The following is a 17,449-nucleotide window of genomic DNA, read 5'->3' on the forward strand; positions in this document are numbered from 1 at the left end:
TCAAGAACAGCGTGTTCTCCGTGCTTTTCTACGTTCAACAAAAGCATTCACCCTGCTTAGTGATTAGCTCTGGTGTGGAGAGAAAGTACACTAGGGCAAGAGAGCGCTTCAATCCTCTCCGGCCACCGCGTACCACACATGAGAAATGGAAGTTGTGCCTTTAAAAATCCTAGTTTTAATTTCCCCCGAGTTCAAGCTGAGGAACAATTACTAAGTGAAGCCAACCCCTGACACATGCCTTGTATTCAATGGGGGAAAGAGGTTAACTGTCCTATTTAAACTAGTTTCAAACCCATTATTTTCTAGATACCTCAGGGGAGTATTCGGCATTAATGCCTCACAACAGTCCTAAAGTGAATTTGGTGCAGGGAGGCAATAATAAATTCATAACTGGCACAACTATATATATATATATATATATATATATATATATATATATATATATATATATATATATATTTACAAAGAAAGCAAACCACTGTCCCAAACTTGTTCATGAGTTTAAAACAACAACAACAACAAAAAACCCTGCTCTGTTACCTATTTTATTTTTCCTTTTCTTTTCTGACCTGAATTTCATTTTAAAATAAAAACTCACATATTATGTGTGCCTAGATTCCTAAGGAGCTCCAAGAGCCTGTCTCAACGTGCAGTTAGATAGCCCTGGGTTTGACTGGTCTGCATTGTCTCCAAAAGGCCTAGGTAACAGGCCCAAGAGACGGCAAAATGGAAGAAGAAAAGAGCCTTTCCCTCTTCTTGGGTCAAGAACTGGCCTAAGCAACACTTTGTAAGAGTGAGTTTACTCTTGGGTGACCCTCTCTCATCTGTAAGGCCCCTGGCTCAACCTGGCTCAGGGCTTTCCGGCCCCCTGAGCCGGATATGCAATATCCACTTTGGAATTCTGAGGGCTCCAATTTCCTAGGGCCACACTTAACTGAGGTATCTTTCTCTGCATCAAAACTCCCATTCATTTATTGCATCTATCCAGAGCTCCATGGAAAGGAAGGATCCAAATCTAACCATTATGTCCACCCCCATCACCACCAGAACGAATGAAAGGGGCCTTTGTTTATTCAAAGGCATTTGTAACTATGTGCTATTAAATTTAATTGCTTTGCTACTGCGACCACTCCATTTTTTCCGCACTCCAATCAAGTCTCAATCTTTCTGGTTTGCAACTTACCTCACTGGTTCTAAAAATTATTCGGTAGTTGTAGGGAGATCCATTTTCCTTCGTCTCTTCTGGCTTTTCCCTCCGAATGCTCACAGCCACTGGTCCAAGATTCTCATCGGCCCCAAAATAGTTCCAGTGTTCTTAGGTAAAATAAGACAAGACAAAATTAGAACATTTACATAACACTTTAAAAATGTTATATTCTGTTTGATAGTAAGATCACTCGATAAAATGTCAATGCATTTAACAAATATTCTTCAATGAGTTACAGAAACAGAGACTTAGATACACAAGTTTGGTCTCAGTGAATATAACACTGAATAGAGGTGGCCTATCGAGTTTTTTGTTTTTTCACTACCTCTGCAACTTACTATTTAACTATAGTTTTTAAAAGAGATTTGCATTCTGTCCCTATATTCTACTGTTTAAAAATTTTTTATTATTATGTTTGTTTATTTATTTTGAGAGAGAGAGACAGAGTATGAGGCGGGGGGGGGGGGGGTGGGGGGGGAGCAAGAGAGGGGAGGGAGACACAGAATCTGAAGCAAGGATCCAGGATCCGAGCTGTCAGCACAGAGCCTGACGCGGGGCTCAAACCCCTTGAGTGTGAGATCATGACCTGAGTGGAAGTTGGACGCTCAACTGACTGAGCCACCCAGGCGCCCCATACTCTACCATTTAAATGGGCTGCGTTATGTGGGCTTCCTCGCCTAAGGGAAGGTTTGTGCCAATGCTCCTTAGTTTTGTTAAAACAATAGCAACAACAAACCCCTAAATCTGTTGAGAACAGAGTTTGAGGATTGAGGAATTTCCCCCAGATTAACAAAGACTTCCCAGAATTGAAGAGAGGAGAAAGGTCTGTGAGTCACCGAGTCGCACTCTGCTCCCAGCAAGAGTAGGGTCTACAAGGACAGAGCTTCTAAGTACGCCCAGGAGGCGGAAGTCTAGCATGGGGCTCTTGCACCTTACCAGTGGTTCCCATGCAGTGGGCACTAAAGGCAACCTACAGAGCCATGAACCTGGAGGGCACGTGAGGGCTGGGATAACAGGTCCCTCCTAGAGAGGCAGTGTGGCCAGGTGACTGACATGATGATTCAGGGCCCTCCCCCAAACGGGCTGCACTGCTCAAGACTCCAAAGGACTGGTGTTGAATGTACCTTCCTCTTGACCAGATGGAAAGCCAGGATCAAAATTAAATTACAGAAAAAAACTTCTTTAAATGATATTCACTGTACACTAAGTATATACTTCTTTAAAAAAAATAAAACTTGTCGATACATGAGATGGTTCACAGATGAGGAAGTCCACAAAACACAGAAATACATGAAAAACTAAAGTGGATGACTTATTCTTCACAGCACTTTACGTGGTCCTATTTCATTTACACGTGACACAGGCATTAAATGACTCAGACATGACACGGTCAATTTTCCTCATACAAAATGCATGCATTTGAAAATATGTGTCATTCCCATGCAAAATATAAAAGTATTTGAAAAGCCATGAGAATAAGAAGAAATAATAGCATAACATATCTAATCATATAGTTTTAAAATCTGGGTAATGTATATGAAGGTACTCTGCAAGTACTAAAGAGTGGTCATAAAAGATACAATCATATAGTGAGTGAGGGCTCTCCAAGAACGTCTTCATACTCCCTGGAAATTCAAAATAAGAAAACACAATGGGAATACGGGCAATGAACCGCTCACACACGGATAACCAAAACGCAACCCAATGGAGGTCACAAAATTCACTACAAACATTTCTGTATACCCTCAAAGCTCTGCACGTGTGAATCACACTCAGGGGCTGTTTACTACTACGTCGCATACAATTTTAATAAGCTTGGTTGTCTGGTCTTCAAGCTCACTGCTTTGTCTCAGAGGTGTGATCATTCCAGAGGTTGACAAAGTCCAGAGTGTAGGGCTGTTACACACTTGCATACGGACGGCAATGTGATACAACAACTGACAACAAGGAAGAAAACGGAAAGGCAGGAGACAGAAACCGCATGAAAGAGCAGACAAGAACTCAAAGGAAAACAAGACAGCAGTCTGGGGCCGTCTACTGAAGGAGCAAAGAGCTCAACACACTGAAAAAGCTTCAGAGGAGGCGCCTGAGTGGCTCAGTTGGTTAAGCGTCCAACTCTTGGTTTCAGCTCATGGTTCATGAGTTCAAGCCCCGCATCAGGCTCTGCACTGGGATTCTCTCTATCCCTCTCTCTCTCTGCCCCTCCCTTGCTCACTCGCTCTCTCTCTCAAAATAAATAGACATTTAAAAAATATAAAAAAGAAACTAAACCCTGCATAAAACTCAATGTTTAAAAAGCAGAAAAGAAATTAAAGGTCATGTAAAGTTTTGTGTGTCATTAAATTCTGATCATATTTTTCTGCAATTTTTCACAGCTGTTAAATAAGTACATTTATGAGTTGGGAAATGTTCCGGAGATAAGTATAAGTGATTTCTAATATTTCATTCAGACTCTATCTTCAAACAAACCCATCTCTGGTTTGATAACTCTAGGCAGACTTTGTAAACTTTTGTGTGTGTCGATGCAGAAACCTTTTTGCCTTTTTCCTTGAAAAAGAGCTCCAAGCAAGCATTTCCATTTGTTCCTCTATTTCAGTTTCATGGGATAGATGGGAATTCTGGTCTAGTTCCCTGAGTTAAGTTCACTGCTATCATGGTCAGATTCTGCTTGTCCAAAATGTGTTTCCACTTGAGAAAGACTTACTCTCAGAATAAGAGCCTTGTTTTTTGTGCACACTGTCTGTTTCCTCTGCTCCCAGGGATTACAGAGGTATAGAAAAACACCCTTTCTACACGAACATACCTTTATACAGTTCAAAATCCAAATGTACTGTGTACTCTCTGGCAGTGGACTTTGGTTGAGTATGTCACCTTAAATTGAATTTCTGAGTCCTTAAACTTTGATCTTAAGACAAATGACTCTGATTTTTTTTTCTTTAAACCAAAATACCAAGGGCGCCTGGGTGGCTCAGTTGGTTGAGCATCCGACTCCAGCTCAGGTCATGATCTCACGGTCTGTGAGTTCAAGCCCCGCATCAGGCTCTGTGCTGATGGCTCAGAGCCTGGAGCCTGCTTCCGATTCTGCGTCTCCCTCTCTCTCTCCCCCTTCCCTGCTCATGCTCTGTCTCTCTCTGTCTCAAAAATAAATAAAAAACATTAATAAACCAAAATACCAGCCTTTTTAAGAGGCATCCTATCTGGTCCTTCTGGCCAGTCTTGGTTCTGCCTGTCCTTCAAGCTCAGTACCTTCGTCTTAGCACCTCAGGCTTTGGGTAGCACCTTCGGTACCTGTCCCTGGCTGTGCCATTATTTTTTCCTAGCAGCCCTCTACCTACACCCTTAGCTGGCAGACTTATTCATCAGTTCCACAGGGCTCTTCCAGCCAGATCCACAAATCAGCTTTGTGTTTTGTGAGGATGGAAGGGGAAAGAGAGAGAACAAGAGCGGGGGAGTTGCGGATGAGTGTTACAGAAAGGCCTGGAAGTGTGTGATGGGAGAACTCAGGATGATGAAGTCTGAGGGAGGAGAGGGGAAGGGGAGAGGAACTGGACAATCAAGTAGGGTAGATAAACCTATTGACAGATGAGTTGACATACAAGCATTATACCACCCAAGGCAGTGACATTTCGTGCAGCATACTGGAGTGCCAAACCCAATACCGCACACATTCTGTTACAATGATATCATGTCGTGCACTGAGGTGCTCTGCCAAGCATTCTACCTAATATTCGTGTCCACCATGAAAATACAGATATTTCCTTCTTTTCTACAGATGTAGCAGCTAGGATTTGGAGAGAATAAGTCACTGTCCAGCCACAACTAGCAAACGGCAAGCAGTGCCAGAATTCAAATATATGATCTTATACTGATTCCAAAGCTCATTTTTTTTAGCCATTTGATATTAACATTATCTTCCCCAAAGTTCCTGATACTATATTATGAATTTTAAAAAGTCCAATACAATTTGATGCCTTATGGGATGAACTAGCCAGATCATACATAAAGAGAGTTTTATTGAGCTCAAATTGCTTAAGTGGCCAGAGGAGCAATTTCTGCATTGTGTGCAAAAAAACCCCCAAAAAACCCAAAAAAACTAAAAACACCTGGGTTTTGGATTGGTTTCATATTCCCAGAATAGAAAAGATTTAGATTACTTAAAAGCATCTTAATCAGCAATCTCTGAAAATATATGAAATCAGATTTTTAAAAAATAAACAGGGTTTATATAAAAACAAAAGCTTTATTCCTTGATGTGCCATAAGCAAGGCTTCATTGTGTTTAAAGGGAGAGATATTAACATTTTACTCATAGATGGTTGACTTCCCCTCGCCTTCATTTTCCATATTTAACACCTAAACAAATATTTAGTCTGAAGTTCTTAGTTCTGGTTCCTGAGTTTTAACAAGGATGATACAGAAAGTGCCAATCAGTAGTTCTGCTATCACTAGAATATTCCGCATAAATAACTGTATTTCTGGTTGATACATTCACAATAATAAATAAAAAATTCACAATCTTAGAAAGGGGAAATAGGAAACAATTCAAAGCTCCAGTAATTAGATCAAGTATAGTCACATCACCTGGTCATGAGCTGAGTGTATAACAAGTGTATATGGGGGGGGAGGGGGAGCCCGGTATTTTAACTGTAAAGGAGGAAAGGAAAATACAATCAGAAGAGTTACAGGGTTTCAACCAGCACTTTCTGGACTGTTCCTGTGGTTTTCATACTTGCGGACTTTGTATTACAATTTCAGTTGTGCATTTCCCTAGGGAGATCAGCATAATCTGCACTGTGTAGAATTATGAACAAAAAATACATTTTTGTTTTCTAGAAATAATTTGTAAACTTAAAATATTTCCTTAAAGTTGTCAACTTAGAAATTTAAATAGGGAAATTAGATGTGATAAACGCGAATCGAAGACATGGGAAGCAAACGAAACTTCGCTGCTATCTCCCACCTAACAAACTAGCAACAACATCTCTGAAGTGAAAACTGGTGCTTGGCCGAGCTGAGCTGTCACGTTCATACTCTGCTGGTGGCCCTGCGAATTGATTCCAGCCATTTTAGAAAGCATCTTAGCAATATACGCTGAAGTCACAAAAATGTTCATATTCTAACCTTAGTCATCCTAATTGACTACGCAGAAGGAAAAGCGAAAACCCTCCCATTTTCTCTACAAAAGGCACCTTAAGTCCCTGCAGCAAGCAGGAGGCACTGAAGACAGTTGTGCTGAGCTGACAGACCTGGGCCTCCCTACATGTCAGCAGGTCAGAGAACGGAACCATTGACAACTGAAACTATTTCTCCATGTTCAGTATGTTAAGCCACTGTTTGCTGAAACAGTCTACTGGGTGGGCTGCAAGTGTGCCACTGTTAGTGCAGTCGACCTGAACTTTGACCCTTGACACTTCTACTGGAGAATCTGGGTGCAACTAGGAAGCCTGCTCACTGGACCACGTGCTTCTGCAGAGCGGCTCATCTCTGCCTCTTGGGTTTAAGTTGTTCAGATGTTTTGTTTTCGTGCAACTTATCCATCTTAATAAGACTAATAACTAGGTTAGAAAAGACAGATCTAAAGTTAGGAGAATTTTAAGAAAAGAAGAAGAAAAACAACAGCAGCATATTCAGCTTTTAAAATGAGAGACATAGGTTTGGCAAAGTAGCGGTAACAAGAGGCCAACTTTTTGAAGAATGGCTCTTTCCGAGAAGCGCACCACTCAGAGATTCTCAGTCTCTGGTCCCCAAAGGGCTCATCCTAATTATAAAGGGCGGAGGGTCCATGAGAACTAAATAGCCCAGGACTTTGCATCATAATCAAAAGCAGGTCATAGTAATGGATGTGGACATTTACACAGGACTGGCCACATGCCAGAATTCTGTCCCGAAGCACTCCACTAAGCTTGTAATTATTGTTGCATAAGAGTAATTGTGCACATTTACAAAGTACACAGTGCTCTGAAGTTCCAATTCTTTTTTTCACAGGTAGCTCTTAAAAAGTAGGGTGGTCTACTTGACAAACTTGCCAAAATTAAGCACAAATGCGCTCAAAAGAGCATGTGACACTAAGCAGCCCATACTAGCCCCCTAACTTGCCAATAAAAGGTAGACTTTAATACAAAGTTATGTTGACATTAATAAACTGCAGCAAAATGATTAAAGGGGAAAAAAGCTCAAAGAAAACTCTATTTGAAACAAGAGGAAAATAAAGAGTAACAATCAAAATGGGGGGGGGGGGGTTATTGGTCACTATCTCTGAAAAACAGCCAGTAATTATATTTTTGAAAATTCAGTCTCATTAGTGATGAAATTAAAATGTTTTGGGCCTGTAATAAATATTAAAAAATATATGCTATAAATATTCCAAGTAGGCAAGAAAATGTTCAACTATACAAGCTTAAACATACTAGTCAGACCTTTCTGATCTAAGCTTTCTTTTAAAAATTTTTAACGTTTTATTTATTCTTGAGACAGAGAGAGACAGAGCATGAACGGGGGAGGGGCAGAGAGAGAGGGAGACACAGAATCGGAAGCAGGCTCCAGGCTCTGAGCCATCAGCCCAGAGCCCAACGCGGGGCTCGAACTCACGGACCACGAGATCGTGACCTGAGCCAAAGTCGGATGCTCAACCGACTGAGCCACCCAGGCGCCCCTCTTTTAAAATTTTTAAAATGTTCTATTTATTTTTTTTTTTTTAAATTTTTTTTTTTTTTTTTTTTTTCAACGTTTATTTATTTTTGGGACAGAGAGAGAGACAGAGCATGAATGGGGGAGGGGCAGAGAGAGAGGGAGACACAGAATCGGAAACAGGCTCCAGGCTCCGAGCCATCAGCCCAGAGCCCGACGCGGGGCTCGAACTCACGGACCGCGAGATCGTGACCTGGCTGAAGTCGGACGCTTAACCGACTGCGCCACCCAGGCGCCCCATAAAATGTTCTATTTATTTTTGAGAGAGAGGCAGAGTATGAGCGGGGGAGAGGCAGAGAGAGAGAGGGAGACACAGAATGTGAAGCAGGCTCCAGGCTCTGAGCTGTCAGCACAGAGTCCGACGCAGGGCTTGAACTCATGAACTGTGAGATCATGTCTGAGCTGAAGTCGTACGCTTAACCAACTGAGCCACCCAGGTGCCCCTCCGAGCTCAGCTTTCTTAAGAGCAATTCGGCAATAAAAACCAAGGTCCCTGCAAATCCACAGCATTTGATTTACAGATGTCTACCTTATGGAAACAACTGGGTATGTGGGGGAAGTTACATAACAAGATCATTTATATTTGTCCAGAGGTTTCTAATCTTATCTATAGATAGAAATCAGGGGGCCCATGAACTTAAATGAAAAAAAAAAAAATTTTATTTTCACCAGCTGTTAAATGAAATGTAGCATTTCTGTCCATTATAAATGCAGGCAACATACTACAGTAATATTAGCTGTACATGTGACTTTGACATCAAAAAAAAACCCTGATATTTTCATATCACATTATAGTTGTTGCAGGCATATCAAAATATCAGTTATGCTCATCACTACTTTGAAAATTATCAGACCCGATACTAGATCTTCTTAATAATGCATAAGAAACACATTTATTGCTATGTTACAAAATTTTAAACACTATTGTATTTTACCATTTTTAACATTTAAATTTTAAATAAACACTTTGTATTTAAACACTTTGTATTTTTATCTTAGGTATTTAAAAACATTCTTTAAAAAAATGTTTTTAATGTTTATTTATATTTGAGAGAGAGAAACAGAGAGAGAGAGAGAGAGAGAGAGAGTGAGTGTGAGTGGGGGAGGGGCAGAGAGCGAGGGAGAAACAGAATCCCAAGCAGGCTCCAGGCTCTGAGCTGTCAACACAAGGCCGGACACAGGACTCAAACTCACGAGCCATGAGATCATGACCTGAACCAAAGTCACACATTTAACCCGCTGAGCTGCCCCTAAAAACATTATTCTAATTTGAGTAAAACAAACATTATTCCAAGAATCCATAGGTTTTGCCAAACTGCCAAATAGGTCAATGGTGGGGGGTGGGGGTGGGCGGGAGAGGCACTTAGGAACATCTGATGTCAACAATATGTATAATGAAAAACTAGGGGCACCTGGGCTGCTCGGTTAAGTGACTCTTGATTTGGGCTCAGGTCATGATCTCATGGTTTGTGAGCTGGAGCCCCATGTGGGGCTTTGTGCTGGGTGTGGAGGCTGCTTTAGATTCTCTCTCTCTTTCTCTTTCTCCTTCTGACCTTCTCCCTCACTCATGCCCTCTCTCTCTCTCAATAAAAAAAAAAAAATTAAAAAACTGGAAAACTGAAATTTGCAATAGGTGGAAAACTTTAAATAAATGATGGCACAGCCAATTACAGAACGATGAAGAAATATATAAACTGTATTTAATGATTCTACCTTACTGAAAACATGAATAGGAATGTATTAAAAAAGATGAGACAAAATCACTAGCAATCCTGTAAGATTAATTTTCTAATTTTCTATAGTTACTAATTTTTTTATGATGAATATATATATAACTTTTATGATGGGAAGATTTTTTTTAAGTATAAAAATATGTATTTGGTTTGCAAATGGCCAATGGGTGTTAAAAAAAACTTTAAAGTTAAAGGGTGCATACTAGTATAATTCTTTACTTTTCATGTTAACACTAATTCAAATGCCAACTCAGAAAAAAATATAGCATTCAAATGAGAGAAATTAACAATGAAACACCTGTGTATAACTACACTTTTTTATATTTAAAACATCCTTTGTCCCTCCTTACCAGGGATATTGTTGCAAGGCATCTTCCTACATAAAAATGCTTTTGAAGGATCTGGAATAATGTCCCTCAGAGACAGCAACAAATGCAGTCAAGGGAGAAGTCACCACTGCTCAGCAGGTCAGAGACAACGCAGTGTGTCTCAAAAAAACGGCACAGCCCACACACATGCTGTCTACCAGGTAACAGATGTTGCTTCTGCTGATGCTTCTCTACCATCAAATGCTTCTAAGTTGACTCCAATGCACTTAGAGATCTCTCTCTGCCCTAAAGTTCAGATGAATGGCCACTATGTACAGAGGAGCGGCTCCATCAGAAAGCTGAGGAAAGGAACTGATACAACAGAGCAAGTATTTCTGGAGCACCTGATTTTGGAGCTCAGGATGAAGGGCTCACTGGGTGTCTACAGTTATAATGAGGTACGCACTGGAAAACAGGCGACAGGCTTTTATTTTGTGTTATCAAATTGTCCTGAAATAACAGAGCTAAAGATCCCTTCCTTCCTTGAGACAGCAGAGTATAGAAGTTCTTTGGAATATGGAAATCTGTAAGCATGGTGGTGGTTTTGCTGCACTTGGACACAGCAAGTTGGGTAAGCATTGGATTTCATGCGGATGGTTCCTATGGTAGCTTCCAGTAATTGACTTCACCTGAGGTTTTTGGTTTTTTACTTTCATCTTAGTTACTTTACACTTACAGAAGTTGCAAAAACAGTACAGGGAGTTTCCATATATCCATGACCCAGCCTCCTCCAATGCTACACACGGTACAATTATCATTCCCAGAACCAGGAAATTAACACTGGTACAATCCCATTAACTAAAGATTTTATTCAAATTTCACCAGTTTTTCCACTATGCCCTTTTTTTGTTCTGTCCCGAAATCCCATTCAGGATCCCATATTGTACTTAGTTATTTCTCCACAGTCCCCTGTAGTCTGTCGCAGTTCCTCAGTGTTTACCAGTCTTTCATGACCTTGACACCTTTGAAAAGTACTTACCAATCAACTGGGTTTGTCTGGTGGTTTCACATGATTGGACTGAAGTTATGTACTTTGGGCAAGAGAACCACAGAAATGATGTAACCTCAGCGCACCACCACTTCATGGGGTTCATGATAATGGACTTGGATTCACTCCATTAAGATGGCACCTGCCAGACAGTACATTACAAGTATCTTTGGGATACACTTTGAGATTATGCCAATCCTTCTCCTCCCCAACTGTCACCCACTGATTTTGGCATCTATCAGTTGTGTCTACTACAGTTTACACTAGTCAAGTTCAGTCTCCATACCGGTGTGTTGGGCCTGTGGGGATCACCTGGTGGTCCTGGTTAATTTCCACTAAACCACCATGACCACACACAGACTTGTTTGTGGTCTCATTTCCTGAAAAGAGCGGAAAAGGAACTGCAACATATTAACCGGCGTCTGCAGTAGAACACAAGGTCATGCGCACAGAGGGCCCTCACAGCCTCTCCCTGAAGCTATAAATACAGGATACACTCGACTCAATAAATCTTAGACTTCACATCCGCACCAAACATCCGTTCAACTGTGGAACGTTTACTGAGCTTCCCTAATCTGGGGACTTTGCCTTCAAGGAGTGCTTAGGCTGGTTAGGAACCAGAGCATCGTAGAAACAAGGGCACAGGGTGACTTGGGGCAGTGGTGGGGAGCAGGGGGCAACTCAAGCATCACACACCCATGACAGGCAGGAGCCTGCCAGGCGGTTGAGAGAGGAAGAGAACACGACACGCATTGCGCCAGGGTGGAGGAGGAAAGGCAGCTCCATGCAGAAACGGAGCACTATACAGTTGGCCCAGCTCTGGCACCCATGGTTCCTATCCCGCACCATGGTCACCGCCCTCTCACGCTACAGGGACATTTGCACATTAGGAGGTCTCACTGCCGTTCCAGTGCCAGCCCTTAGTCCTCCCTGTCCACGTTCAGGGAAGCCTGCTGGGGAAAGGGACGCACAGCACTGTGGGGAGGCCTGCCATCCACACCAGTCCTCCCAGGACTCTGACCACCAGACGACTAAGCAAAACCAGGAAGAGCACGACAGAGAAAAATGAGAAACACAGAACAAACATTTCTCAGGAGAAGAAATTTCTAATGGACGGCAATGGAGAGAGGTGAGGTATATAAAAGTAAGGATGAGCAATTATGAAAAATAACTGCAAAAAAGCAAAATTAGTGGGATCCTGGGGATTAAAAATACAACTGGCTGAAATAAAATGGCAGGCCTAGATGACAGAATGCAGACAGGTGTATACCAATCCCCTCTCTGGGAGATAAAATTGATAAATATAGAACAAAATGAAAAAGAAACTGAAATTACAAAAGAAAGACATGGCGGATAAATTCGGAGTTTCCACCATCCATCTAAATGGACTCCAGGCAAGTGGAACAAAGAAATTGTAGATTTTCAAAAAATATTTGTTGAAATTGGGGGGAAAAAATAATGCTTGATGGTTTCTTGTTTGTCTCAAGGTCACCAAGGGCAGACTGTAAACACCATGAAGACAGGTACATGTGCTTTTGTTCTCTGCCGGGCACTGTAGCTGTCACACACTAGAGGCATAATCAATACCATTATTGAATCAAAGAATAAAGATACACATGTGTGCTTGTTTTTCAAGTAGGCTCTACTCCCAACCCCTAGATCAAGGGTCACACACTATACCAACTGAGCCAGCCAGGTGCCCCATGTGTACCTGTTGATTTTTACAACTACTTTAAAAATATGAAGAACATTCCTATTAATACTAACCGGGATAATGAATTTGTGTGTAAGAAAAAACATAGAAGATTACAAGCCAAATTACTGGAACTAGGAGAGGGATTACTTTCTCCACTTCTATATTACTGATTTTTACCATAAGCATGCGTATCCTTTATGTGACTTATTCATTGTCGGTCTCCTTCACCAGAATGTAAGTTCCATGAAGGTGGTCTGTTTTGCTTACCACTCCAGTGCCCAAAGCCTTGCCAAGCATCATGTAGGCACTCATGTGTTTTTAGCAGCCACAGATGAGCGGCACTTTCCCTTCCGGAAAGGGCTTGCAACCAAATGAGCCGCAAGAAATACAATTATAGCTGAAAGGCTCTGGCTGTAGCATCTTTGAATCTTCAGTTTTCCAGCCCAGCGACTCTCTTTCTGGGCAGCCCCCATCCACAAACTGGGCATGCTGGGGGTAAGTGGGCCTGGCCAGTATTGCCCAACATAGGACCTCCTCTAAAGCTTATTCTTCACTCCACTGCATTGACCATGACTTCGCTAGATCTGCATTGTGGTCTGAGGCTCCCCTTGTTCAATTCTGCTCTTTTTTTTCCTGTCAGGGGGTCACATCTGCATCTTGGAGGACTCGACTTACCCAGTATATTCGTTACAGGATTAGATTTACAATACGATGTAAATTTACGCTGTTGCCAGGTTAGATTGTATCTGGCAAAGGCAAGAGGTTGGATTCTGAGTAGGGCAGACTAGACAGAGATGGAGAGACTGAGACACCTCTGCTAGAACCTGGGCGAGAGGCAATGAGGGTGTACAGCTGTAGCCTGGGAACAGGACACAGAGAGCAGGAAGTTAGCAGAGTCCCAGGAGGACTCAAGGGGCCTTGCCAGCTGATCGGAGAGGGAGCTTAAGGGAGACGAGGCAAGAAAGAGACTGCAATGCTTCAAATCCAAGTGACAGACGATACCAGTGGCATTTCTAGCAAGAGGGAGGTGCTGAGGGAGGCTTGTTCAGGGAGGAAAAACTAAAGTCAACATTTGTATGCAGGGCTTTGCACTGCCAACTCGACAGTCATCCAGGTGGAAGCCGGGGACAGCGGGGGAGAAAGGAAGCCAGAACAGAGGAGAAAGCCGGGAAGACAGGGGTTGCATTTGGACAGAAATGTATGTATGCTAATTATCCTTTCCAAACAGAAATTTTTGAGGTCATTAATGATAAAGGAAATACATAAATTATGCTACTGAAACAGAAATAAAAGATGCAAGTCAAAACAAATGTGTTAGTAATGAAGGCTGTATATGTGAGAATCAAATTTGGTCTTGGGAGTTGAAGTTAAAACAGAGGACACAGGGGCGCCTGGGTAGCGCAGTCGGTTAAGCGTCCGACTTCAGCCAGGTCACGATCTCGCGGTCCGTGAGTTCGAGCCCCGCGTCGGGCTCTGGGCTGATGGCTCGGAGCCTGGAGCCTGTTTCCGATTCTCTGTCTCCCTCTCTCTCTGCCCCTCCCCCGTTCATGCTCTGTCTCTCTCTGTCCCAAAAATAAATAAACGTTGAAAAAAAAAAAAAAAAAGAGGACACAGCAAAGAAACAAAATAAGCAAACCAATAAAATATACGTATCCCCAGAAAGCAGGCATTTGGTAGCTACCAGAAAACAGGTCCTGGCATCAAATTCCTAAAACAAATTTCTCACATGGAACTTTCCAAAGGGGCCAAAGAATGACATAACGGGCAATGCTTCATCGCCAGTTTTACTGCAACAGCAAATTTTGTTTTTATACGACTGGCTCTTAAAAAGATGACCTTGAATAAGGTCAAGTGTTTGTGCAAATGTGGCCTTCTGATGGTTTATCTTGATTTAAAAATAAAACACAGGGAGGAGTATCTGGGGCACGTACCCTCTTAACCAACTTCCACACTCCTCGGAGCAGAGATGACTCAGGTACTAGGGAATCCTCAATGCCTTGTGGAGCAGAGTTCAGAATCTGTGAATCTGTGTTAAAACTCAGGAGATCACAGCCAAGAAAGGCGAGGAGGACTGTTTTCAAAGGAGCAAACATACAAACCTTCATACCTAATGGCCTCCTGGCTTCTGGAAGTCCTGAGCAGATAAAAAGATGGCAGCAAATGACTCTCCTGCGTTAGCTCAAGAAAAAATTTAGTGCCCCAAATCTCCCTGAAAGGGTCACCTAATTAGAGATCTAACTTTAGACCAATCATATAAGAGTTTACGTGATCTCAGTCAAGACAAAACACAAGGATATTAAAACAATGAATTATTATACATGGATAAAATCTTTCCTCATTAATGTTGGCCCAGATTGACTGTGAAGTTCAAGAACACAGAGCACAACATGGTTCAGTAAAGCAGACTTGTTGACTCGGGCTTATCACTTCCCTGAAGAATAAAACTATCCACATCAAAACACTAAACAGCATAACTATCCTTAAAGAAATCTGAATTATAAGATATCCCAACTTGTGTCAAGTTTAATGTTGCACAACTTATAGAAGGATTAAAAAAACAAACTAAGCACAGATTTTTCTAATAAGCTTTGCTGTATGGTGGTCCATGATGATCTATACGTATAATCCACACCATAATCCACCAGAACTGCTACTTGATGCTGGTCTAACAAATGGTTGATGATTTTCCTCTCACTCTCTTATAAAGAAAACTGGGTATTACAGTAACAACTGAACTCCAACGACCAACTGATAGGTCTGGGGCCCAGCATTCTGCTGGAACTGATTTGTGTGTGTGTGCTCATGCATGTGTGTGCATGTGTGCAAACAGGTGTGTGTGTGGTGGGGTGAGGAAAGGTGGAGGTGGAGGGCAAGGAAAGGAAACGATAAAAACCATCAAATATGATGGCTTAACATTATCAGAAGAATAATTAGGTACACAAGCATCGGGAGTGGGAAACTATTCTTAGGTGAGCTTCAGGTCTGACAATGGCAGTTTCTCCTGGGCACTGGGCAGTAGGGAGAGGCCCTTCTCCACCACACATCTCCAGTCACTGGACTTTGAGAGGGACACCCCACCTGGCACAGAGACAAGCCAATCAACACTGTTGACCAATGGAGTGAGAAACACCACTGCCAAGGCAGCCTGTAGGCCACTCTTTTCCATATATGCATCACCCTGACTGAGATTCAGGAAGGACGGGCCTTGTGGACAATTAGACACTCAGTGCAAGATTGGAAAAGTCCCGTATGACCACAGAAAAGTGAAGTGAGTGATGGCTAGGAAAAGTCTCCTCTTCAACAAGCCACGAGGGTAACTACTTTAACAGTATCTTCCACTTACAAACTCCCTTGGTATTTTGATCATAGTAGCTACATAAAAACTAAACACAAAATACCTACGCGGACTCAGAAGGGAGGTGACCCGACTAATTTTAATGCTATCCTACTGCCTCCTTTGTGTTTCTCCAGGAAGGCCTGGTTGTGTCACTTGGACTTAGCACAACGACACGTTCACCTCAGGGTCCTAAGAGCATTAAATGACCAAGTCCGAGTCCGCATAAAGCACAATTAGTAACACAATAAATGTTAACGATGCTATTAGTGTCATTTAACCTTCGGTGAGTCCCACATGCACTAGCAAACCAGCAGAGAGGAGGGGGCAAGAGAAGGGGGGGGGCAGCACCTTGATGGCGCCGTGCTTATTTGAGTAAGTGCAAACGGTGGGCTTCCTTCCTCCATCGGTCCAGCCTCCTTCCAGCACTGGAAATGGCTTACATTGGTGGAGCCAAATATCCTCTCAAGTCTAAATTTGCAAAATAATGACATTTTTAAAAACAGTGTGACATCAGAAAAAATGACTGCAGTTTCATGAGCCAAATAGAATTAAAATTTACATGGAACGTCAACGGCCGAGTATCCTTCACTGAAGTGAATCCCCGCCCCCCCGCCAAGACTTAGCCACAGTGAAGTCAGGAATGCATTAAACAGCAGAACGGAAAATATCTGGTGATGAAGAGGCTGGAGTGACAGCCAGGTCAGTACCGCCACACTCCGCTGCTAGAAGATAACCTACATCTGACGCAGATACACTCCTTCAACCAGACAACTCGCTTCCAGTTTCCGATTAGGAAATTAGGAAAAAACGATGACTGCGCTGATCCCACCGCACCGAGCTGTGTAGTAAAACTTATAAGAGAATTATTTGTCTAACTATAATCTATAGGGTGACTAAGTATAGCGATCACCTAACTTTTTTGACACACAGTTACACTTTCGGGGCTTAACTGCAGCGTCAAATGAGGTTACTGAGAGCCATAATTTGTCAGATATCACCGTACTGTGACAAACGACCTGCCCGATTTGAAAATTCTAAGTTGTGTGGCCCAAGAAAACACAGCGGGCACTCCAAAACGGCCTCCCATTGGACTGACTTCCTGGATTAACTCCTGCTGAGTTCCCTGCCCGCACCACAATGACGAATGCCCCAGGCCTCGGGCAGGCCCTCTCCAGGGCCACGCACACTCTGTTCCCACCGGCTGGACTTCATGCTGACGAAGAGTCGGCTGTGCCCTCCCAAACCTGTTTATGCCAGTTGACTTGTTACTGTAATGATGAAATTTAATTAAATATTATGGAAACTGATGGAATAAGAGTACTAATAAAGATAAATCTTGTTTCTATTAAAAACTAAACTGAAGGCTCTGGAAAGACGTAATAACAGCAAGTCACTAAAAAGAAAGCTATTGGATTAGATGTGGGCAAGACAACT

At 42.3% G+C, this 17,449-nt stretch overlaps 1 protein-coding gene across 24 annotated transcripts in view; it reads right to left on the reverse strand.

Annotated features, from left to right (window-relative positions):
- The window catches only part of SIPA1L1 (signal induced proliferation associated 1 like 1), a 366,004-nt gene that overhangs the window by 107,800 nt on the left and 240,755 nt on the right, over positions 1-17,449 (reverse strand). For all 24 annotated transcript variants that reach the window (XM_086709388.1, XM_086709371.1, XM_086709372.1 and 21 more), the window contains one exon: positions 1,184-1,314. In XM_086709388.1, coding sequence (XP_086565514.1) covers positions 1,184-1,314 — 131 coding nt within the window. The remainder of the gene's footprint in view (positions 1-1,183; positions 1,315-17,449) is intronic.

This window comes from Puma concolor, chromosome B3, assembly GCF_028749965.1.
Source record: "Puma concolor isolate L17-30 chromosome B3, mPumCon1.1.hap2, whole genome shotgun sequence".
NCBI lineage: Eukaryota > Metazoa > Chordata > Mammalia > Carnivora > Felidae > Puma > Puma concolor.